This window comes from Camelus dromedarius, chromosome 2 (genome assembly GCF_036321535.1).
Source record: "Camelus dromedarius isolate mCamDro1 chromosome 2, mCamDro1.pat, whole genome shotgun sequence".
Taxonomy (NCBI): domain Eukaryota; kingdom Metazoa; phylum Chordata; class Mammalia; order Artiodactyla; family Camelidae; genus Camelus; species Camelus dromedarius.
In genome coordinates, this window is record NC_087437.1 from 72,687,399 (window position 1) to 72,712,016 (window position 24,618).

At 41.1% G+C, this 24,618-nt stretch overlaps 1 protein-coding gene across 2 annotated transcripts in view; it reads right to left on the bottom strand.

The window, feature by feature from the left end:
* TMPRSS7 (transmembrane serine protease 7) overlaps window positions 1–23,129 on the bottom strand; it is a 47,034-nt gene extending 23,905 nt beyond the window's left edge. Inside the window, exons 1-10 of one of the 2 annotated variants that reach the window (XM_031455924.2) lie at window positions 23,082–23,129; window positions 21,197–21,404; window positions 15,517–15,647; window positions 13,095–13,162; window positions 11,818–12,011; window positions 10,345–10,383; window positions 9,394–9,622; window positions 7,983–8,113; window positions 5,858–5,970; window positions 3,059–3,165 (exon numbers count right to left, since the gene is read on the bottom strand). In XM_031455924.2, the coding sequence (XP_031311784.2) occupies window positions 3,059–3,165; window positions 5,858–5,970; window positions 7,983–8,113; window positions 9,394–9,622; window positions 10,345–10,383; window positions 11,818–12,011; window positions 13,095–13,162; window positions 15,517–15,647; window positions 21,197–21,404; window positions 23,082–23,129 (1,268 nt within the window). Of the gene's footprint in view, window positions 1–3,058; window positions 3,166–5,857; window positions 5,971–7,982; window positions 8,114–9,393; window positions 9,623–10,344; window positions 10,384–11,817; window positions 12,012–13,094; window positions 13,163–15,516; window positions 15,648–21,196; window positions 21,405–23,081 lie in introns of those variants that run through there. The other variant, XM_010985059.3, reaches the window with a different exon arrangement.
* Window positions 23,130–24,618: the final 1,489 nt, after the last annotated feature.

Below are 24,618 nucleotides of genomic sequence, written 5' to 3' on the forward strand. Positions count from 1 at the left end.
GCTCACTGATACTTTGGTCATTTGAGCTTCGTGAACGGAGATGCTTATGGTGGAGCTGACGGTAGCTATCCGTTCTATGCTAAGTGCCTCTGAGTCACTTCTGTCCCCGTGATTTTCTCCTCTGCTAAAGAAAACAATGGCAGTACTATCAGCTATCATGTTGCTTTCCCACAATACAGAAGAGATATGGGTTTAATGCTCCTAGTCCTCTCTTCTTTAGGCATAAATAACTGCCTAACAAAAAGCATTGACTGCTTTGGCCACAAACCTCTAGGGCAGAGTGGAATCCACGAACCCAGATTAAAAATATGCAAAGAATCCCAGCAACACTTACAGCCAAAGACAACAATATTTCAATCTAAATTCAAGTCTGATGTGCAGTTCAGGGCTTGTCCTTGACAAAATTTCAAAGTAGTGATGTCTATCTACAATGCTCCCCTACCTTGATTTTTCTTACTTCTCATCACCTAAGAGAAAATGTCTCTCCTAGTAGTAATTCTAATGTGAGCACTGTGGTTACTGGGACATGTAGTACTATTACCCGGGGGGCCCATGGCAAGTTAGGCTCCTGCCCTTTGTGGGCGAAGCTCTTCCCTGGTGAAACATGCAAGTTCTTAAAGGGAAACAGCAGACAGAAAGCTTGAGGGGGGACGTCCTCCCCTGAGATCTGTGAATGACAGTCACTCCAAACCCTCAAGGCATTTAGGAACCACACATGTTCCATGGATCAGACACTGGCATATAGTGGGAGGAGTACAGGCGGAACCTATGGTTTTACGGTTTAAAACATTCGTGTATATTTCAGGAAGACTCTTTGGAATTGGCTGAAGTTCAGGACCTGATGGGTGGGATACCAGGAAGAGGCAGCAGCTGCAGGTGACTGCTAGGCTAAGTGGGAGCCAGGGTATGAGAGGCACCTGAAAGGTGAGTCAAGATTTGGGGGGCCAGAGTCTACTCTAGTTGGTCATCCTGGGATCAGAGTCCTGCATTCTGAAAACATGATGATTGCTATCTGTCTCATAGTGATTTTATTCATGCTCTCCATAAACATTTACTAGCGTTTTCTTGCAAAGAAGAGCCTCACTTGGATGTTAAGGAGGAGTCAGGAGGAAAGGGATAGTTGAAACTATGCATGGACCGGAGTCTACAAGGCTTATGTAATGGGGCATAGTGGTAGTTTATGGAACAAAAGTAAAATAAAGTGAGAGACTGGAGAAACCCAGTGAGAGCTAATTTACATGGACAGGCACGTGACAGGCAAGAAAACTGAGGTGGAAAGAGGTGAAGTAATTTGTTAAAGTTCAAATAGCAACTGAGTAGAAAGGCAGGATGGAGACACAGTCCACCTGATACTAAATCTGAGCACTTCCTAGCGCACCAACAGCCTTCCCCTGAGGAACTTTGCTGCACACAAGCTTCGCTGGAAGGCTGTTCAATTCTGCAGGTTTATATACTGCATTTCGGCTGCCCTGAGCAGTCACACCCCTCCCCCACCCCCGCCTTGTTCTCTGAATTCAGGATCACTAGGCTTCCCGGTGTTGGCATTACTTCTTCCCTCCCCAGCACAGACCCAGTGCTAACTTACCAGCAAGGTGTCCCAAATTCGTTCAATTAGAGCCTTTCTGATGGAAAGGACTGATAATAGGAAGGGCTGGCATTTTAAATCCCAAGGGTACAACTAGTGTCAAAAGAATCTGATAGGATTTCAGCCAACCCACAAGTGAAGAGCTGGCCCTTCAGGGAAAGTATTTAGGGCAGAGAGCTTTCCTGGTATTTGTGGGAGGAACTCTAGCACTACATAGTGGGTGGTCGGGGTTGTTACTTAGCGGAAAAAAAAAAATCTCATTTTCAAAGCACTGCTCTGTTTTAAGCACACAAGTTTACAAAAGAGCTGCAAAGATTTGTTTTCTGGACCTCTAATTAAATACCAAAATCAAAATGCAGTATCTTTAAAGCCCTGGGTACATTCCATAGTATTTATGCGTTCAATATCATTTCCAAAGCAATTTTATTAATCGTATTAATACAGTTTTTGGTGTGTGGTAAGCATCATTTCATTGAATACTTAACAAAAAATCCTCACCTTATTACCTCATTTTACAGACTGACAATTAAAGTGGTTAATTAATTTGTTCTAGTTAATGTAGCTACCAAATAACAGGGCTGCAATTTGAACCTAGGTCTACGCAATAGACCCTTGATTCAAAAAATACTCCCAAAAGGAGTACAGGCCACATCTTGATAATGGATCCGAGGATGCCTTTAAATCAGGTAGAATCCATTCCAATGAAGACAGGATCAGTGACTATTTGGCAAGTCGTGTAAGAGTCTAAAGGAAATGAAAGAAGATTGTTCAGGAAGATCATTTAGAAAGAGAAGGTTTCATTCATGGAATAGCAATGAGCAAAGAATTAGCAGATTGATCCCTCAGGCCAACTTCACAGGGATCCTTGAAGTAACTGAGAAGCTGTTCTGCAAAGACGGAGCATTCCTGTATTTTTAAAAATAAAAGACCTATTATAACTTTAGAAGCAAATAAACAATAACTACAATCAAAGGACGAATTAAGGGTGAGAGTGAGGACCTACTGGGTCATGTCAGGAAGCCTGGGCAATTAGGTGTCTCTCAGCTGCTTTCTGGTCCGCCTCAACCCCTGTCCCAGCCTCAGGATACAGCCAGGACGAACGGGCCTCTCCTGCTGCACGGAACCAGCTAATGGTTTCTAACCTTTGTCATCACCAGGACCTGTACTCTGTTTCCCTCCATGGGTGCAGTGGCTTATCTGCCAGTTACGTCTGCACAGGATAGAGTGCCACAGCCCATTTATACTCCATCCATAGCCCAGCAATAAAGAGCAGTGATAGAACTTGGGGCCATACGGACTTGAATCCCGGCTTAGACACTTAGGAGCTGAGCGACCTCGAGCAAGTTATTTAATTCCCATATTCCTCAGTTTCCCGGTCTGTTAAGTGCAAACTCTTTAGGGGACAGGAATTCAGGGCTTTGAACTTCTGGGCAAGGCTTGTCATTGGATTCTTCACTCATGGAAACCACTTACATGTGCTCATTAATTTCCCACCATCCATGGTCACAGCCTTTCACACTCTTCTTGGCTATTGAATAGTTATGGAATTTCAGTGCTATGCCAAGAGTTGATAGGGGAGTCTGTGAACAACGAGCAGAAGTCAGAAAAATGATTCAGCTGAAGAATATGTTTCAGACTAAGATTTTATTACCCAGAGCTCATTCCCCAAGCTTGCTGTTTTAAGGGTGTTTTATTCCTTGTGCCCTGTGGCCTTTGATGGGGTAGACCAGTTCTCCTGAACAAACTGACCTGAGAAGAAGAGCAGGCAGAGAAAAAGTGAGCCTCCCAGTGCTCAGGGAATAGCTGTGAGCCCCAGTGTGATGAGCTGGGTGACGTGGGACACATTAGATCACCTCTAGGTTTCAGTTTCCTCCTAGTAAATGAGCTTAACTTTGAGAACACCCACTTACTAATGAGTGTACACACTTTCCTCCTCCAATGACAATAATGGTGTAGTTTATTTAAGGCACTGTTCTGATTCTTTAGGCAGAGGGATGAATCAGCATCCTCTTCATATTAAGCCTGTGTGTTCTGGAAGGCAGTCACTGAGTCATTCCTATGTCTTCTCCGAAGAGATAGATCAAACAAGAGAAGTGGCTGCTTATTTGAAGCATGCACAAGTGACCACACACACACACAAACACACACACACACAATGCAACTGACCTTGTTATGTCATTGTTTGATAAGCACATACATCACGACCAACATGCCACAGTTTTAGTTTTAATTTTCACTTTAGCCCAGGAATTATTTAAGAGAGTTCTTACATTTCTAGGGAGTAGAATTTTGGTTTGTCTATTTTCAAATTTTAAAATTCTATCTTAGTTAGAGAAGAGATTACTTATTACAGTATAGCTTTTGATTTCTTAACTTATTAAGGATTTTGTTGTGATCAAATTTATAAATGCTCCAATGTAATTTTTTAAAGGGTGGTTTCTGTTTACATGTATTACCAAATTCATCATTTGTATGGTTTAATAGTCTCCCTTGCCTTATTTATTGTCCCCAACTGTCTCTGTCATGAGCCAAGAGAAAGGAAAATCTCTTATCAAAGCACTCTTCTTTTCTCTTTGTCTGTCTTACAGGTTTTATGAGTGTTAGTTCTCTGTGCTTTGGTGAGTAATTGTCATAATTAGATCCTTATGTTCATCGGCCTCTTTATCACCGTAGATTGCCTTCCTTTTCTCACTGAATGCTCCGATTTCGGCTCTGCCTGGCATTAAGTTTGCGATCCCTGCTTTCTTATTGTTTACATTTGCCTGGCATGATATTGTCCATTCTTTTATTTTCAGCCTTATTAAATCACTTTTTAAATTCATTTTGTCTTTTGAAAACAACATACAGTTAAGTTTTAGGCAATACTTTGTGATTCAATCCTACTGTCTTTTTCCTTCAATAGATGAATTTTGCACGTTGTCTTCTATTGTTCTGATAGACATTTGGCTTTTCAGTTATGTTGTCATATTTTGTATTATAATTTCTTTGTTGTGCTGTGTGCTTCTTTCTAATGTGTGTTTGGGGTAGCCCCTCTCCTTAACCTACCTTTGAGAGGGGATGGATTGGGTACAGTGACTCACATTGAAACACCACGACAGGGGAAAGGGAATAGCTCAAGTGGTAGAGTGCATGCTTAGCATGCAAGAGGTCCTGGATTCAATCCCCAGCACTTCCTCTAAAAATAAATAAATAAATAAACCTTATTACCTCCCCCCTCAATAAAAAAATAAATATCACAACAGCACGGTTAGGCAGGTAGTATGATTCCCAACTTATATAAGAAGAAACCAAGACTAACCAAAGAGAAGCAACTTTCCCAAGGTGAGGAAATGCTGACCAGAGACTTAAACCAGTCTTGCATTTCTCTGAGGGCCTCCCTTCCTCAGTGCTGTTTAGAGACCAATGTTGGGAACTCAAAAGGATCGGGACTATCTTTTGTTCACCATAAGACTCAGAAGGCTCATGAGAACATGTATCACATTTTTTCCACTCTGGTCATCTGGTTATTTCTTCCCATGTAAAAAAAATAGATGCAAACTGAGAGGTCCCCTCCCCTACTTTATTCTTCTCCATAGCGTTGCACCATCATGGAACACACTGTATGTATTTCACTGGTATATCTGTTTATCGCCTGTCTCCCCCTACTTTATAGTATGTTCTGTGAGAGCACAGCCTGTGTGTCCTCTCAGAAATGATTTCGCACATATATAGCGAAAGAACCAAGGTGACTGACTCCTTGCTGTATCTCCCTCCTCTTGATACTATAGGCAGAGAAAGAAAAATAGTTTACAGACTGAGATTCTAAAAACAAACAAACAAAAAGCAGGAACTCCTTGTCTACCATCAGAGGGAGATGTGTATTTCATATAAATCTACCCTCTGATTTGCTTAGACGACTGAAATATATGTTGCCGAATTCAATTTATTATTTCTTTATTATTCTTGTTATAATGCTGATGTAGTAATTAAAAATTAACAAATGAGCTCTACCATAATGAAATAAATTGTCTGATCCTGTCACAATGTCTTTGCATTTTTTAATACAAACAAAATAATAGACTGGAAAAATGAGCCCCAGTCTGAAAAAACAGTTAATCCGGGCAGAGGGTTGAAATTACAACAAAGTTTCATGTTGTAGGTAATATATTTCAATAAGGTTTAAATATTATAAAATTAACTAACATTTTGTTTGGAATTTAAAAACTAAGTATAAGTAAATTCAAAAAATAGGATAATAGTATTTTTTCTAAGATAGTGGTAAAACTAGGTTACCTGAAATTTCCAGGTACACTTGCATTTCGGAGGATAGTAGCTGGGGTAATACGGACTTGAAATTTTCCCTTCAAAGCCAGTGATTTCTTTGACCAACACTGTGTTTTCACATTCTGAAAAATATCCAATAATACACAATGATTTGTAGTCGCAAGATTATAGGAAATACACTGCATACATTTCTTTAACTATAAATGCACACTTCCTTAATCAAGAAGATTATATATTTTTTGAAATGCAAACTAATGTTTTAAAAAGCAATAGTACTCTACAGTTGTATAGCTAAAATACTTGTACAAAGTCTTTATTTGTTTTCAAATTATACATTTTGGCTACAGATGTATAGGATGCTATTACTTTCTTTAAAAACATGGTTTAAATATACATTTTTTCTTCTAGTTTTACTGAGATACAATTGACATACAGCATCATACATATCTTTTGACATGCAGCACTGTAAATACATATTTTTAAAATTTCTGAGTTAATTTTCTTCAAATTAATGTGTATTTGTTGTTCAAGAAAAACACTGTAAATACATATTTTTAAAATTTCTGAGTTAATTTTCTTCAAATTAATGTGTATTTGTTGTTCAAGGAATATACCCAGTTTACATAACATGTTATTCTGCTTAGATAAGACAGTCTAAATGCTTATTCTTACTGAGGTAGTCATTTTTTGCTAGAATATAAGCTGCCCGAGAGTATTGATTTTTGTCTGTTTCGTTTACTGCTGTTTCCCTAACATCTAGAGTCATTTCTGGCACACAATAGATGTTCAATAAATATTTGTTGAGTGAGTAGAAAAATTCTAGTACAATATTTCTGATATGATTCTATTTTTAACCTTTGGAGTTAGAGATAAGTTTTGACCTAAAAATATTTCAAATATCTAGTTCAATTTTGTACAATAAATCTATTTTATATTTGGTTTTGTAATAATTTGATAGAGAAAACCTATCAAAATGAGCCACTGGCCTAAAATATAGATGAACCTGAGGCTCTTACCATCTACTTAAGCCAAATTCCCTTCCCTTCTCACTTCCATCTCTCATTCTGATCCCTTTAGCTTTGTTGATGCTCATAAGGACAATGTGACCTCTAAGATCTGACCAGTTTCCAGGGCAACAAATATTACAAAAACATGACAGTTTCAGTGAAGTCTCTTTTTATTCTGTTCTGTTTGCATCAAACCAAGTCAAAACGAGAACGCAGAAGAACGCACTTTTTGCTCACTAGAAAAACCCATTACATCGTCTGGGTTCTGCATCACAAGCACCTTCCAGGACGGCACTCTCTCTATAAATGAGAGCCCACAGAAGACAGCCTGTGAGCTGGTTACTGAGCTATTATTGTCTCTCACCTCCAAACCCACTCCTCTCTACTCTATTCTGCAAGGCTGGGCTGGGACTCTGCAAACCCCTCTCTCCTTTCCTACCTGACAGGCTCTGCCAGTAGGGGGTGCTAAGGGGAGACCAGAAGCCTGGAGGCAGGAGAATGGGACTTCTGTCAATTTCTTATTCCAGGGAGTGTCACCCAGCAGTGCTGCCCACCCCCGCAGCTACTCTTCCTTCCTGCAACAGAGGTGAATCCTGCTAGCAGTTTTTCCAACTTCCGCTTTATTGCATCTCCCTCAAAGATGCCAGCTCAGCTGCCTGGTACTCTCTTCTCAAAGATCCAGGTCCCCAGTTCATGAACACCTGCCTCTGAACACACAGACACCAACATCAGCTGGGCAGCACCCCCTTCTCCGAGGTCTGAGTTTCATTTCACAGACACCCTCCTCCATACCCTAAGTTGGAATCATTAAATCGCTTTCCTTTGTTCTTTCATACCTACAGGTGTTAGTTGCTTCCTACACGTGTTACATCATAATACTTGACATTTTTGTTTTGTTTTTGCCTTTTGCGTTACCCAATTAACACCTTTACACTGAGTGAACAGTTGTTTATCTTACATTCTCTCTGTTAGAATAGCTAATGTGATCTCTCTCTTCTTACTGGACCGTGAATCAAGGTCCTGATTAATGCAACTAGTATTACAACACAGCCTCGGGAGAGGTAAGACTGAAGTATCCATCAAAACAAATGTTTCTCATGACTGTTTTTCAACTAGGGAAGACTTACTTTGTTCTGGAATGACCTCAAAATATGCCCGGATTCCTGACAGCCTCCGTATCTGAGGAGACTTTAATGTCACCAACATCAGATTATTTGTAGAAACAAATGACATTAATGTTCTTGTGGGTTCACAAATTCTGAAACCAGATAACCAAACAAAAGGACATAAATAATAGGTCATTGAGGACTGGACCCCTACATCCACCATGAATTCTCCCTATTTCCCGGGCCATTTGCACAGTTCTTGTGAATCAGAGTCTGTCAGCCAGGTCTTCAGTAAGTGACCACAGGGCATTACAGATGGAGGGGCACTGGTATAGGTACAGAAATTTTTGTCCAATAACTACTGAAGAATTTTCTGTGATGGCCGTCAGAGGACGCTCTTTGAGCACAAACAAGGTGCACAGACAAGGTATTGAATGGCTGAAGTCACCGGCTCTTCACCAGGGAAAATTGGGTTCAAATTCAGCTCCATCACATAACTGGCTGAAAGATTCTGGGTAACGAAGTAACTAAATCTTCATAAATGCCAGTTTCCCAACTATGAAATGGTAGTGATAAAACAGTATACTCCTCATAACATTGAGGTGAGGATTAAATGAAATAATAACTAAACACACCTGGGAATGATTAAAAGAAACCAAACTTTTCAGTACAAATCTTTAGACATGGTTTGAATTTTTAATGTGTTCATTCACCACCAAAATATAAATTCATACGTACATAAAATACTATTGTATGCATACATAAACATTAAAAATGATAAGATAATTCATATGCCTATTTAGCACAGTGAGTAAAAAGAGCAAATTCTTAATAAAGCCTGACATTATTAGATTATCAAAATATTAAGTACTTATAAAAAGATAGCTACTAGTAAAAAAGAAATACTAGGGTATGTCTATGTATATGTGTGTGTGTGTGTAATTGTGTATATGTATGAATGAAAGAATGCATGCAAAAATATAACATTTATCCTGGGTAATGAGAATGTAAAGTCATCGACATTATTTTCTCTGATTGACCTCACTTTCACAATGAACACTGTATTATGTTTATAATAAGGAAAAAATGTAATTGTTTTACTAACGCTAGGCAATCATAATAGAATACATACTCTCACATTCTATTGAAATAGTAGACTTCATTGTGATTGCAATAAAAGTAAATTTAAACAAACAAAACATCTGTTACCTATCAGAAACACTAGCTGAAGCTCCCACTGTACTGATTTTGACTAGGGCATGCTACAAGGGAAAAGCAAACGTTGTGTTGCTAAACAGGGCACGGGGCAATCTTTGACCTCATAAGAATACACAAAAATGGTTTTAAAAAATCCAAAAGGAACCCAGATACTGCAAAAGAGAGATGTTGTAAAAATTCTTTTCACTCGCCAGCCAGGGTGCCTGGGTGATACCTGTACAAGACTGTGCTCCGGAGGGGCAAGAGGGAGTCATAAATGGTCAGGGAGTCGCTGACACAGTTGTCGGCCTCAATCTGGACAGACTCTATGGAGAGACGAAGCAGATGGCCCACTGTAGCCACCAGCTTGAAGTGGCACGTCAGCCTCCCTGAGGTTGCAGAAATCTCCAGAGGGTAGCGGAGAGACAGATGTTCTGCGTAGAGGTACTGAGAGCAGCCTCTGTCTGTGAAGACGGCACTTGGTTTGGTTTTGTTTTAGGAACGAGTTTTCTAGAAATCTTTATAGAAAAGAGCCAAAGAGGTCACAGGGAGGACATCTGCTGTCTTTGCCAGCCTGGAATCCACTCTCATCTCTTCTGATAACAGCGTCTAGAATTTACTTTGAGAAACTATTCCTACCCTGTCAACCTGGCTTGCTTGGAGTTAAACTCACCCCCAGGTCCAGAGGTGGGCACACAACCCAGACTGACCAATGAGTCAAAAAAGCGGGTTCAGGAGTAGGCATGTCAGTCAATTTGAGACAGTGAGACTCAGCCCCAGGACTTCTGCAGGAACCATCAGGTGAGGTTTTTTTTCCACCATGACTGCTAAACTGATAAATTACAAAGCTTGGATCTGCTGGTGGCTATTTATGCCTCCACATTGGAAAAACCCATTTGATAAAGCCTCAACAGAGGAAAGCAAACATGCAGAGTCCTGATATTTTATCTCTTAGAACCTGGATCCAACCATGCCTGCAGCCAGCCTCCTCCATGAATGTCCCAGTTATATGAGCCAATCAAGCTGCTTTTGTGCTTAAGCTGGTTTGAGTATGTATCTGTTACTTGCAACTGAAAGAGCCCTAATACACACCGTCATCTGAACAGGAAAACTACAGTCAGAAAGCATACTGATTTGGAGGCAGTTGGGGAATGGGAGGAGGGAGAAACCACATGATATAATTTACCAGATCCTATGGTTGAAGAGTAATCTGACCGAAGCCCAGCTGCATCGAAAAAGCACATAGAAAAGAGTCAGTCCCAGCATTTCATTTTGTTAGAATCTTGCTTAGTAAAAGTATTTTCAGTCATTAAAAGCAAACCAACATACCTGAGAATTTGCTGTAAAATAATCCTGAAGGGAAGGGAGGTTGTTTAGGTATTTAGAGCTCAAATAGGAGAGCCAGGAGCTCCCAGTTACTGAAGCTGAGCAAAGGGTGTGAGAGAGTTCATTAAACTCTTCTCTTAGCTTTTGTGCTTGAAATCACCCATAGTAAGAAGTTTTAAACATTTTTTAAAGATAAAAAAGCAACCAGACATGATAATTAGTTCTGTATCTCAAACAGTATATGTGGTACAGAATTTTCCACCAGAGATTTTGTTCATTCATTTGTTACTTATTACAAATACTTATCAGCCACCTACTATCTGCCTAGAATATACATAATTTAAATCAAAATAGAAAGCTGAATAAGTTTTGAATTAAACAATGATTAAACCACTTTACTGTCAAGACAATTGATGGAATTTGCATTTTGACTGTGCTACGGAGCAAGCCACCTTGAAGCATTGGGACACACTATGTAACACAGGCATGGCTCTGTCTCAGCAAGGGAAGAAACGAGGAAGGTACACCTCTGCAACACGTTCCTTCTCCCAGACTTTGTTCTGTGGAGCCTTAGTCTGAAGATGCATGAAGCCAAAATAAATATAGAGAGGGGTACACTTTAATAAATTCAGTTTCATGTATATGACCCCAATTCTATTGTCCAATCACTGTGTGTAACATCTAGCAGGTTTCTTTATCAACAAAGCTCCAAAGTCTTCAGCTAATCCTGCCCCATGGGATTGGGGAAAAGAACACAGTTATTCCTCAGTATCCAGGGAGGATTGGATCCAGGACCCCCACAGATTCCAAAACCATGGATACTCAAATCCCTTATGTAAAATGGTGTAGTAATATACAAAATAGGTAAACAACAAGGTCCTCCTGTATAGCACAGGGAATTATATTCAATATCTTGTAATAACCTATAATGAAAAAGAATATGTATATCTATAACTGGATCATTATGCTGTACACCAGAAGCTAACACAGAATTGTAAATCAACTATACTTCAATTTTTTTAAAAAGCTATTTGCATAAAACCTATGCATATCCTCCTTTATACTTCAAATCATCTCTAGATGACTTCTAATACCTAATACAATGTAAATGCTTTGTAAATAGTTGCCAGCCTGCAACAAATTGAAGTTTTGCTTTTTGGAGCTTTCTGGAATTATTTTTTCCAAATATTTTCTATCCACAGTTGGTCGAATCCACAAAAGTGGAGTCCATGGATACTGAGGGAAGATGGCACTTTATTACAATACTGACTATGATAAGGGCATAACAGGAGTGCTGCAGGAAGGAAAGCTTAAAGAATGACTTCACAATCACCATTTAGTACCACAGAGTCCATGTCCACAGCCAGACCCTGCAAGCTTCCCACCGAGGTCCGGTTTATGATGCTCGTCTGGATGGAGTCCTTCAGGATGGCAGCCACGCAGTCCTCACAGAAGACATGGCCCTTGGCATTTGGCATGACAAACACAAGCCAAAAGTGCACAAGGAGCCCACCTTTGTTGTTACTGCTACAGTGAAAAGAGAAAGAAGTTCAGGGATACCTCTTAGGAAGCGGACTTTCCTAAGGAGCCAGTGACCCAACTGATAACCTCAAGGTAAAGCCAATGCGCACATCCTTCAACTGAGCACCATTTCCTTCTTTAGGAAATCATTGACTCCTATTAAGGGAATTTGAAAAGCAAAGCACCATGATATGTGTATTCTTGTGCTGGGTTCAAATCTAGAACAGTTAGTATATTTTGCATCTCTATGGAGAATATACTATTTCTGCAGAAATCACTCAGTATTCACTGCTATTACAAACAACAAGTTAGAATGTCTGCTACCTCACCATGTCCAGACACAGGGCTACATCTGCTTTATCCCACTTAATCTTATGAGGAAGGTCTTATTATTATCCCAGTATTACAGATGAGGAAATTAAGGTCCTCTACAGCTCAAAAATCACACGACTCCTAAGTAGCAAGTCTTGGAATCAAGCCTAATTTGGTTTTCAGTCTGACCCTGGAGCAGAAGCTCCTAACTACACAAATATTGCCATGTTTTACGGGGGGAAAAAAAACATAGTGTTGTAAAGCATAAATTTTGGAAATGGAAGGTGAAGGAAAAGAAACAAATTGCTTTACTCCAAGACTTCTCAGTGCCTTTAATCTGTGAATTTCCACAGATCTATAGAGAGTGGGGGAAGGTGGGATGCAGTTCACGATGCACAATGTTTCTTAAAAATTATTTGACCATGGGATCCTTTTTTTTCTCAGAAGATCTCTAGTGATCAGTATTTTTACATATTGAACATGTTTAGAGAGACATTGGCCTGTGTTTTATTTTTGCCCCCACCCAATATAGTGGCCATGTTTACAGCCATTTTGCCCAGTGGCCTTAATGCAGAAGTCCAGGGTCCCAGTTCTGGGGAGACAGCAGGCTTTAGTAAGTGAAGAGAAAAACCCAGCATGACAGCTTGGCAAAGAATTGGGTCACTAGTGTGCTAACAGGAAGTTACTTGAGAATGGCACTATTTCAGCCCTTCCACAGCCTTTCAAGGAATTTACAGCAATGAACGGACAAGTCCCAAAGCAAGATGCACTCATTACCTGACCTCTGCAACGACAGACTGCTTGTAGAATTTGGAAAAGGCAGATGTTGTATAAACCAGGTTTAACTGAAAAAAAAAAAAATGAACCAAGGTGTCAAAAGTCTCTTGAACTTGGTACCCAGCGTGCTGTAGTTCCAAGCTTGGACAGCTAGCAAGGAGAAAAGCAAGACTCCAACTAGAAGCCTCTAATGCCAAACCCAGACATTGTATCTTGAATTCAAATAAATTCTTACTTTCTGTAGCAGTCTTGGGTTACCTACTGTCATTCCGCTGTCTGTGAAGATTCATCAGTTACCTTTACCCATTTATTGTTGTCTTTATACACCCTAATCAAGCTTAACTTCTGCATTCTGCCTACTCCAAAGGTTCATTTTCTCCACAATGAGTAAATCAAACTTCTTTAAGCACATTTTCAAAATATTTGACCCAATCTCTTTTTTATCAATGCACAGTACGGAAAATTTATATTCTCAAGGACACGTTCCTATATTAGCCACTAGAGGGCAGAGGGTGCCCACAGTCAGGTCTTCATCCCCTTCAGAACTCTCTAGTTTCCAGGGAAGCACCCAGCTTTTAAAACACCATAAATGAAGCTCAAAAGAGAGCTATTTCGATCAATTGACCTTTTTTTATTTTGCCATTACTTAGTATTTCTAAAACCAATTTCTTCTGCCAAAACTTCTCCTGTATTCCCCTTCTGACAAAGAGGCAAAATCACCTACCAGGAGAAAAAACAAAAAACAAAAGCCAAAAAACCTTAGAAATAATATAGCATCATGAAAAAAAATGGGCTGTGGAGTCTAAATTCACCTTGCAACACATAACACGTTACCTAGACCTGCTGAGCCTCCTTTTTTTCCTTTTTCTCTTTTGTTCTTTCTTTTTTAATCTGTAAAAATGTGATCAAAATGCCTACCTCTTTGGGCAGGTTGTTGAATAACTGCAATGAAATGTATTGAATGTAATACAAACTATACAAACAGGGTTTACTCAAAGCCAGCATTGACTCTGCAGGAGGCCGGGGAGGACTTCACAGAAAAGGAGGCCCCTGGATGGGTCATGAATGATGGATGAAATTTCACTCAGTAGAGATTGGACAGAAGGCTTTGGGTCCAGAGAGAATAGCACTAAATCAGGGCCCCCAAACACGCAAGAGCAGTGATTATTCATAACACAAGTAATGACTGCCTTAGGTCACAAGGTTTCTTGTGGGAGAAAGTGGTAAGAAATGAGACTGGGACAATCAGGGGACAGAATTAGAAAAGTGCTTGCCTGCCATTCTTAAGAATCAGTACTTTATCCTTCAACTGAAGGTGAAATACTGTTTTTAAAGGATCGCTCCAGCAGTAGAGAGGAATGGCTTTGGGTGGGGAAGGAGGAATACTGCTTGTGACTAGGAAAAATGGTAAAGAGAATTTTTTTTAAATGTCTAGCCCTTTGGGCTAATTTGAGGAATAACTGACATATAGGAAAGGTGAAGGGTTCTGCGATTTACCCAGTACATAGGAGGCCTTCGGTCAGTAAGAGCTGCTATGCCCACTGTAGCCTTTGCTCTCTCTCGGTTCTCCTCCATTCTATACCCCAGTGTGCCTGTCACCGCAGGCGTCTCGCCCCCGCTAGGCCACCCTCTCCATCACTGTGAAAGTGCAAACTGGCAGAAGCTTTCTAACTGGCGACAGGTACCAAGAGCCAGGAACAGATGTCTTTCCATTGGACCAGTTGTGCTTTTAAAAAAAATTGGAAACAAATATCCAATAAAAAAGCACTTGCTAACTTTGTAGCTATCCAAACTTATGCTTTTTAAAGAATGTTTACTTGCATAGAAACATGCAACCTAATATGAAGAGGAAAAAATCAGATTATAAAACTGAGTATCTACGAATACCTCAATATTCAGTTATGTCCTACGTCCACGTGGTCCAGAATCAAAAGGGGCTCTGTCTCTGGAGACGATGTTAAAGATTTTATTTTTTAAATACTTCTTTAAATTTTTTAAAATGTTTTACAATACATATGTATTAGTTCTACAATATGAAAGTTTTTTTTTTTTAAGTAAAGAGATGCCAGTGCATCAGGGTTGAAATAAATGTGTATGGGTCAAAGAATCATCAGTATGCACGTAACTTCTGTACTACAGGGTATTTTAAAGATCACTTGATCCAGTTCCTTTATTTTATAGATAAGAAACACTGAAGCTCAGAGACACATTTTGTTTTACTTTCAGCAGAAAAAAAATAAATAAGCAGTTCTATCAAATAAGCAATTTTATCTTACAACCAAGATGCACTAAATCCCTTGCTTCCCTGAGTTCTTCCTTCATCCGCCCTGCTCAGCTGCAACACAGTGACCCCCACCGCCATCTCCTGCCCCACCCCCAACCTCACCTTCCCCAGACTCTCAAGCTCCCCCCATCGCCTCACCACTTGCTGCACAGTCTGTGCCACTGACAGAAATTCCCTGGACTCCTTCTGCCGGTATTCAGGAAGAAATTCAATGTTGGTGAGGCGAAACATCCCCACAAAGTAAAAAGCATCTCTGCTCTCTGTCTTACCTGTAAGCCAAGAGAGAAGGTGGTTAGGAGGCTTTTCCATCTGTGTGGCAGCGAGGCAATGTCTGATCTCTGTCAGTGCAGGCTCCTAAAATGCCTTTATTCTAGACAGCTTTGTAGTTTACTGGTCACAGCCTGTGAAGCTCTAAATGTAATTAACAACATCTCTTCCATCAACAGTAATCAGCCTACCTCTTTATTCTTTCTATCCACTCTGGCCAATACTTAAGAACAAGATTAAAAGGTAAAAGATAGACCTGTTCCCGGATTCGAGTTCTTGTGCCCGAGGAACCGTGAGGCTGAAGAAACCGAAACGCCGGAGTTTGCAGCAGAGAAAAGTTTACTGCAGGCCTGAGCAAGGAGAAAGGGGTGGCTCACACCCAGGAAAACCCTGAGCTCCCCAAAGGGTTTCAGCAAAACATACTTAAAGGTCAGGTAAGGGAGGGGCGTCACAGGGTACGTGATCAGCTTGTGCACGACTCTCTGATTGGCCGATGCTGAGGTCACAGGACGGTCAACACTATCAACCTCTGGGCGCCAGAAGGCCTGAGGCCATGTTCCATCCTCAGGTAGTTAACTTCTTCCCTTTGGTGGTGGGTTTTAGCATTTGAAAAACTCAGGAAATTTTCGTGAGATACTATTATCTGGGTCCTTCCGAGAGGAGCTGCAGCAGAGGAAGTTGGGGAGGCATCTGTCCCGTGAAGACCTCACAGGGTCCTGCTCAGTTACAGACTTTTTTGACTTTCTACATGTTCTAGAGTTACTAAGGGGCCAAAAAGAGCAGAGACAACGTTCATAGATCTCGAGTCTGTGGAAGGTAAGGAGGTAAGAAATGCACACAGCCAAGCTCTGAAGGGACATGAGCCCAGTGGGAGGAGGGGGAAGGGCCCCCTCACCCTTCACCAAGCCGCAGGCACTGAGCCCCTTTCTGACTTGTGTGGCTGATGCCCCGGGTGCCGGGCCAGTCTTCAGCTCTGGGCAGAGCGTGGAGAATTCATCCACAAAGTGTGGTCCTCAGCCCAGTATCAGGTCACACCTGCTCAATACCCTGCCCGGTGAGGGCCATGGGACGGGGCATCAGGTGGGGCCAGAAACTGCTGACCAGACAGTCAGCAACAATGCTGGGTCTGAGCTGCCTACAGGCACCTGAGAATAGCTTCAGGAGATGGGGACTTTCCTTTCAGCCTTTCCTCTTTGTTACAAGGTCTTACTGCTGTCTTTCAGTCCATAACATAGGGTAGTGAGTGCCTGATTTAGCTTGGAAGCTCAATAGATGTTCACAGGCAAGAAGGGAGAAAAAAGAAGAGAGGGAGAGAACAGTCTCTAAGCACAATGCCCAGCAGGTGGAAATGCTAAAGAAGTGATGGCTGCATTAAAAAGAAGGTGCATTTTTCTTTCTCTTTTTGGCTTACTTCACTTAGAATGATGATCTCCAGGTCCATGGATATTGCTGCAAATGGCATTATACTCCATTTAAAGTTATAAAATATTGGCTATATGCCCTGTGTTGTACAATATATCCTTATATCTTATTTATTTTCTACATAGCGTTTGTAACTCTATTAATCCACTACCCGTATCTTGCCCGTCTTCCATGCCTCTCCCTACTGGTAACCACTAGTTCATTCTCTGTATCTGTCAGCCTGTTTCTGTTTTGTTACGTTCGTTTGTTTTATTTTTTTTAAGATTCCACATATAAGTACTAACATATAGTATTTGTCTTTTTCTGGCTGACTTATTTCACTAAGCATAATATCCTCCAGGTTCATCTATGTTGTTGCAAATCGGAAAATTTTGTTCTTTTGTATGGCTAAGTAATAGTCCATTATGTATATATACCACATCTTTATCCAGTCATCTGGTGATGGACATTTAGGTTGTTTCCATGTCTTGGCTGCTGTAAATAGTGCTGCTGTAAACATTGGGGTGCATGTGTCTTTTCTAATTATTTTTTTCTCTGGATATATGGTTTATTGTACAGAAATTATATCACAATAAAATTGCCTTAAAAGTATTTTTTTAAAAAAGGTGTAACTTATGTAAACAGCAGGAAGCAGCCTCCCTGTGTGATCCATGCCAGGTCACATTAGCCCCGGGCAGCGTAGTGAGGCTGTGGAGCGTGGGGAAGCGGCAGGAGGCCTGAGCACCTCTCCTACATTTGTTCTTTTGACTTATGAAACCAAGTCCCCTTAAAACCGACCTTCTCTGCCAACTTCATGACTAACGTCTCTATCCAAAATTTATTCCTTCTCTTGTCCCACGCCTGCTCACCTCAAGATGAAGGAGTATTAAAGAAAAGGGGGTATGAAAACCAAGCAGGAACCTATGGGCCCCTCCTGGGTAGAAAAACCTTTCCATGTTCCTCATTTCTTGTTTGTAGGAAAAGGACTTCGACCTCCCAGACCTTCCCTGAGTTCCAAAGAGCAGATTCAGACTGCTACTAATTAGGGAAGTGAGGGGATGCAGAAACAAATGAAAAGCAGTCAAGAAACAATAGTGCAGCAATAAAGCGGGTTTCTAGTTCCTCCTCAAAGGATGTACATGACCATCTGATACATCTCTCTTCTACAAGAAGTAAGGCCCCCACCCAGGTGGAGGACAGTGACGAGGCTGAGCACAAGCAAGTGGACCTCAGACTGGTTAGAACCAGAGGCTAATGGCTGGGATTCCTGAAACACAGCCCTGTTACCTCACCACCAACCAATTAGAAGAAAGTCACACACACTGCAGCCCTCTTCCAAAAATGTGCCTTTAAAAATTCTTCCCTGCAGACCATCAGAGATTTGTGGTCTTTTGAGCACAAGCTGCCTTTCTCCTTGCTTGGTCCTTAATATAAACCTTTCTCTGCTCCAAACACTGACATTTCGATTTGTTTGGCCTCACTGTTTGTCAGGCACATGAACTTGGTCTGGACAAGCTTTGTGACCTTGGACAAATCACCTTTCTTTACTAGGACCCTTGTATAAAGCAATAGTAGTTTTCATCTCTGATTTTACCAGGAATGTAATTCTTAGATTTTCTTTTTCCCTGTAGATTCTTTAAAATTTGAATGAAAGTGTGAACAAAAAATACTGCAAGTCATATCAGTAAACAAAGAATGCTGTGGCCCTCAAGTCGTCAGCCACTACTGCCACCTCCGACAGTGAGCTGGGGGACTCAGATGCAGACAAGCAGGCAGCCTGGCCTCTGCAGCCACCCCTGCAACAGTGCACCCTGAGATATGTGAAAGCACAGGATTCTGGCCCTGGATAGTTGGTGTGTATCAAAGGAAGGGTTTCATTGAGCCCAGACCTTTGCATCTTCCCGTGCATAGAAAAGCACTAAATTCCTTAACTTAAGCTATCTGGTTTTCTTTAATTAACAGTAATCTATGATGTTCTAACTACCTGGTCTTTGTTGCAAAAACTCCTGTGTATCCTGGCTCTTCCCTTACCTCTGCAGAGCAGTCCCTCAGAGCAATCTGAGAGGCTGTCATCCCAGGCTCGAGGGGTTCAAGTCCTCAGAAACGTCCACCGAATAAAACATAACTCTCAACCTTTCTGTTGCGCATTTCATTTCCGTCGACAAAACCCGAGACTTCTACTTAGAAGCACATATATCCTTCTTCTATCAGTAAGTTCTCAAGGGGTTAACAATGCAAGAGAGGTCAGTTTAGCCTTCAGCAAGATTATGTTTATCTCACTCTGAGCTCAGCCCAGTGCACAAGCCACACAAGGTCTCCCTGATGAGCTGTGCACCTCATTTCTGTTAAAAAGAAATCACAAGCCCCAAATGGAGTCACTTACTCCCATGACCGACTGCAGACCAAGACTTAATTGCAATTTCAGTCTCTCCCAGGAATGTGACCTTTAAACAGACAATTGGAAATGTCCAGATCAACTCTAGTGAAGTAATCTGCATGATAAAGAGCCCTGCTGCTCCCTACCCCCAAAAGAAGATGGCCTGTCCCTGAACAATCCTTTCTTTTCTTTCACTATTGTGCTTCCTTGCCCCACCCTCCTGCCTAAAAAAATGGTCCATTTCACACACCCACTCAGAGTGCCCTTTTATTTACTAGATGGGATGTTACGGACTCATGAGCCATTGAATAAAGCCAGTTAGATCTACAACCAACTAGATTTGCTTGGTTGAATTTTTGTTTTTTAACATTTCTCAAGGCCACCTTCCATGCCCAAATTTCTTGTGTCAAAACTAACCTCTCTTGTTTAATTGAAAAATTCTCACTTTTTCATAAATTTCTCAGTTTTCCTTTGCTCAGACTGGTCTGTCTTCCTGAAATGCCCTTGTCTGATTCTCACACAATCAACAAATTACCTCTACACAGTGATGTCCCAAAACTGTACATAGAAATGCTAGGGTAGTGCAAACATATCAGTTCAGGGCTAGCAGAGAACTGATGGGAAATAAGTTGGCCTGTTCTGGGTTGGGATTGTGTGTAATTTTGTGTTTCTTAGTTGCTTATTGGCTTGACTTCCCATACTAGTCTGTAAAGACAGAGTCTTTCTTGTCTATTGCTCTATCCGGAGCCTGTCATGGGGCTCAGTTCATAGTGGGCCCTCCCAAGATGTGTCTAAGGAATTTTCAGGAACCAGTTCATGAAGCCTTATCTAGACTCTATCCCTGAGCGGGTCAGATGTCTCCCTTCTGTGATTGCAAAGTAATTGCTCAAGTGAAAAAAAAAAGGAAGAAAGAAAAAAAATCAACTCACATTCCCTCTCCAGCACCAAACTGTGAGTTTTTTGAAAGTAGAAAGTGCATCTGTGAGCTTTTTGAAAGTAGGAGACGCATCTTGATATGCCTAATGTCTTACACTGGGCCACGAAAAATATAGGTGATCAATTTATATATTGATTTATATATTGATATTATAAGTGACCTGAACAGCTCAAGACAAAATTCATTAATCCTTTGCCTATAAATCTGGCTTTCCAACCAAATTTCCATATCCTTGAGAGTACACATACCTTGCATCAAATATATTAAGATGCATAAGGTGAGAAGCCCAGCATGAATCAATAAATACTATAGTTCCTGAGCTGCACAGGTAAGTGCTCTCTAAGGAAGAACTCAGTTATGACTCCTATCCAAAAGGATCAATAAGATTGACAAAAATGTAATCCATTGGATAGACAGAAATACAAAAACGAGAGACAGGCGCAGGAGTAAAATGAAGCTCAGGGAGCTGGAAATCCAAGGTTGCCTAGGAACAGGCAGTGGGTGGATGAGGAAATACAACAGCCTAGCATTCCATTCATTTTTTTTTTTTAAGCTAAAAATGCATTACATTTCTGAACCAGTCAAAGCTCCCAAGCATTCTCATCCTATTCCCCATCTCTGCTCCTCTGGGAAGAGAGCACTGGTGGCAAAAGAAGAAATAAGAACGACCATTCGGGTTTCTTCCTCCTTAAAACCTCAACAGTTTTGAAAATGGCTATCAGTCAGGGAAATAAGAAAATTCTACCAGACACCCCCCAGGGGCAGATTGAGCCTGCCTTGCTGAGCAGAACCCACAGGGCAAACCCTAACCCCAAAGGCACACGGATTTAACTCACTGATGTAGAGCCACAGCAGTGTCCAGGCTGTGACCGCTAGGATGAAGAGAAACACCGTGAAGAGGATGATTTTGTTTTGGACGTTCCAGAAGGGAGCTTTCTTCTTGAGCTGCTTCTTGGGTTTGGCTTTGCCGATGGGCTTTCTTGGTGGTCGTCTCCCTGGTGGCCTCCCTTGGGCACTGACCACCTGAACTGAGATATTGGATATCTTCCAAAAAATAAAAGAGTTATCAATCAGAAGCAGTCTAGAGCTGAAATGCAACCACCCCGGCAGGAGAATCTTAGTGCTGAAAGGCCTAAATGAGTCAGTCAAGTTATTTATGTAAGCGTCCTAAATTGACTTGCATTGAATCACATAGTGAAGATCAATCAGAGAAAAAAGACATTGTATGAACTCTAGTGAAATGGTTCCCAAGTCCTTTCCTCAACTCTCTAACTCCACTACATAGATGCTGTAGAGGATAGTCCTGAATTTTATGGAGTGTAGACCAGAGGACCTGAAGATCCCAAGGTTAGGCTCCTATGTGGCTCGAGTCATGCGTGCACAGCTCTGGGGATGTATGCACTTGTATCATATAGCTTTTCTCCCACAATCAGTGTCTTCTGGGCTGAGGCAGGATTGAAAGTAAGAACATAAGTGAGTTCCTCAGAGAAATGAGTTGATTTCCTAATTAGGGTTTCCTGACCTGGTGGTAAGAAGAAAACGTTAAGGAAGATGCTCTGGTTTGTGTAGGGCTGTAGGACAGGGATCAAAGGGCTTATTTCACTGTTGCCTCACGTGCATGTACTTCAAAGCCAGCCACCGAACTGATTGTGACTCGGGTTCTCAATTACAAATGAAAGAATGATTGAAAAATAAAGACTGAAACAGAAGCCTCAGATTAGAAAATTACTGGTATTATTGCACTGATGTGCAAAGTGTTCTGTGCGACAGGAAAAAAAATACATTATTTAACTGTTTCCCCCTTCTTTTTTTTTCTTCTCTACCCTCTGTCATTTGATGCTGTAAATTCTTCAATAATGTAAGCGAGAGTTTAGCTTCTTTGAAGGAGAGATTTAGACATGTCAGGGTAACTAAGCTTCAGTGACGGAACAACTCTTAACCACACATTCTTTTAAAGGCCAGAATCTAGAACACCAGTTCCAAAGAAATCATCTCTCTTTGGCGCTCTCCTCTAAGAGTTGCCTCATTCTCTATTACTCTCCTTCACTGTTCCCAACAAAGCACATATCTTCCCATCTTTAATCCTACCAATGAATGGGCTAATATGTGGCCAAGTACATTCTCAGTTATTCATGGCTCCCTCATTCTTTTTGCCAAACACCTTTGTCCACCCCTGGAGCAAAACGTAGCTTCTATCCCTCCTGGTGAAATTGAACTAGACCAGACCTCATTTAATGCGCTTCCCTGTAGGAGTAAGGGTGCTGTTTCTGAAGAGAAAAACATTCTGTTGGAGGATGAGTTGACTGCGGTGTCAAGTTACTTTCAAACATTCCCCCAAAGAAGTAAAAAAAGGGAAACACAGAAATGCTAGCCCATGTAGGACCGACAAGGCCGAGGTTGGGTCTTTAAGCACAGTAACACATTATACTTTATACACTTTAAGCTCAGTCTCGGTTAGCCCTGATTAAATTTTAAAATGGAATTTGTGTAGAGATCAGCACAATTACCCTGGAGTTTTAGAAAAACAGCTGCAAATCAATTGCCAAGTAAGCACTTTAAAACAAGCTCACATTCGTAAACTCCATTAAGTACCAAAGGAAGATACAGTATTTTATTCTTGTTCCCTTTTATTTTTATAAAGTAACCCAGTCTCATTTTACTAACAGGGTCAACAAGAAATGGAATTTGAGTAACAGAGAAGGCGTCTCACTCTGTACTTACATTCACATCAGCAGGTTTTGATGAAACATCACTGTTTCCTTTGTCCATTTTTAGGTGTTGTGTTCTGCATGTGAACTTCTAGAGGTGCCTCAAAGCCAGTTCTCACCCCCTCACATTCTCGCTTGAGAAGGATGGGCTCCCACATGCAAGCTAGCTTTCAGAGGCAAGGAATCAATTTACCTCCGCCGGGTCCAGTTCAGAAACTGAGCTGCCTCGTTGCTATACAATGAATGTTAAAGGGACCTAGCAGTCAGCTTTGCATACCCAAACTAAAGATTTCTGAACGTTACTCTAATGTGAGTTAGTCCTCTCAGAACCCAGCCTCAAGGCAAGGTTGCCTCACAAGGACACAGTCCAACATCCCTCAAATATTTACAAGTCATTTAAATTTTTGCCTGCATCTACTCAAGAATATTAAAAAATCTAATTCCTAACCCTCAGTGATGCTTCTTAGAAAGCCCCACACTGCACAGGGGTCGGGGCTGAAATGGGTGAAGGGGTCACTTGCATGGTGGAGGATGGTAACTAGACTTAGGGAGGTGATCACTTTGGGGTGTATATAAATATCAATTTATAATGTTGCATGCCTGAAATTTATATAATGTTTCAAACCAATTTTACCTCAATAAGAAAAAAAGAAACCTCCACATCCCCATTTCTTTTTTTTTTTTTCAATTCTTATGTTTTATTGACATAGTGTATTTACAATGTTAGTTTCAGGTATACAGCAAAGCGACTCAGTTATATATATACATACATATGTATACATATATTTTTTTCAGATTCTTTTCCATTATGGCTCATTACAAGAAATTGAAAATAGTTCCCTGCGCTACACAGTATGTGCTTATTATTTATCTATTTTATATATAGTAATGCCCACACCCCCATTTCTCTTGCTCACATCTCCTGCCTGTTCCAGAAGCTTCACTCTCCAGTTCTGCTCTCAACTTTCCAGCTACACTCTGTGAAAATCCGTCTCCAATAGGTTTTTTCCCCCCTTTTTTCTCTGCCTCCTCTTGCAGTCCTCAGTAACCCAGGCCCCTTCTGATGAAAGTCCCCTGTTCCCATCTCTCCTGCTCTTCCTGTGTCAACCTGCATTAGGTTCAAGGGCAGGAAGAGGAGAGTAACCGTGAGGGGTTGCTGTCAGGACCTTCCTCAGCAGACAGGGGTGGGAAAGGCCCACACACTGCACTTCTTGTCCCTGTGACACAGCCGGGCTTCCCTCTGGGCACTGGGCATCCGTGGAAAGCTGATCAATTGCACTTTAATGGAGAAACGCTGCTCTGCTGACCCCGACACAAACTCCATGCCATGCAAGGGCCAGTCATCAGGAAGCAAGGGAGAACCTATCTGCTGAAAGCCGTGGAAGGTGTCATGTTGTGTCATGTTGTATAGATTCACTTCCTGGCTTTGTTATTTATTAATAATACTAATAAAAATGACTAATAATGCTTTAGACTTTCTAATGACAAGATTGGGAAACTTAAAGATGAAGTCTTTTTTAGTTGCCCATCCTTTCTGTATTATTTCCCTT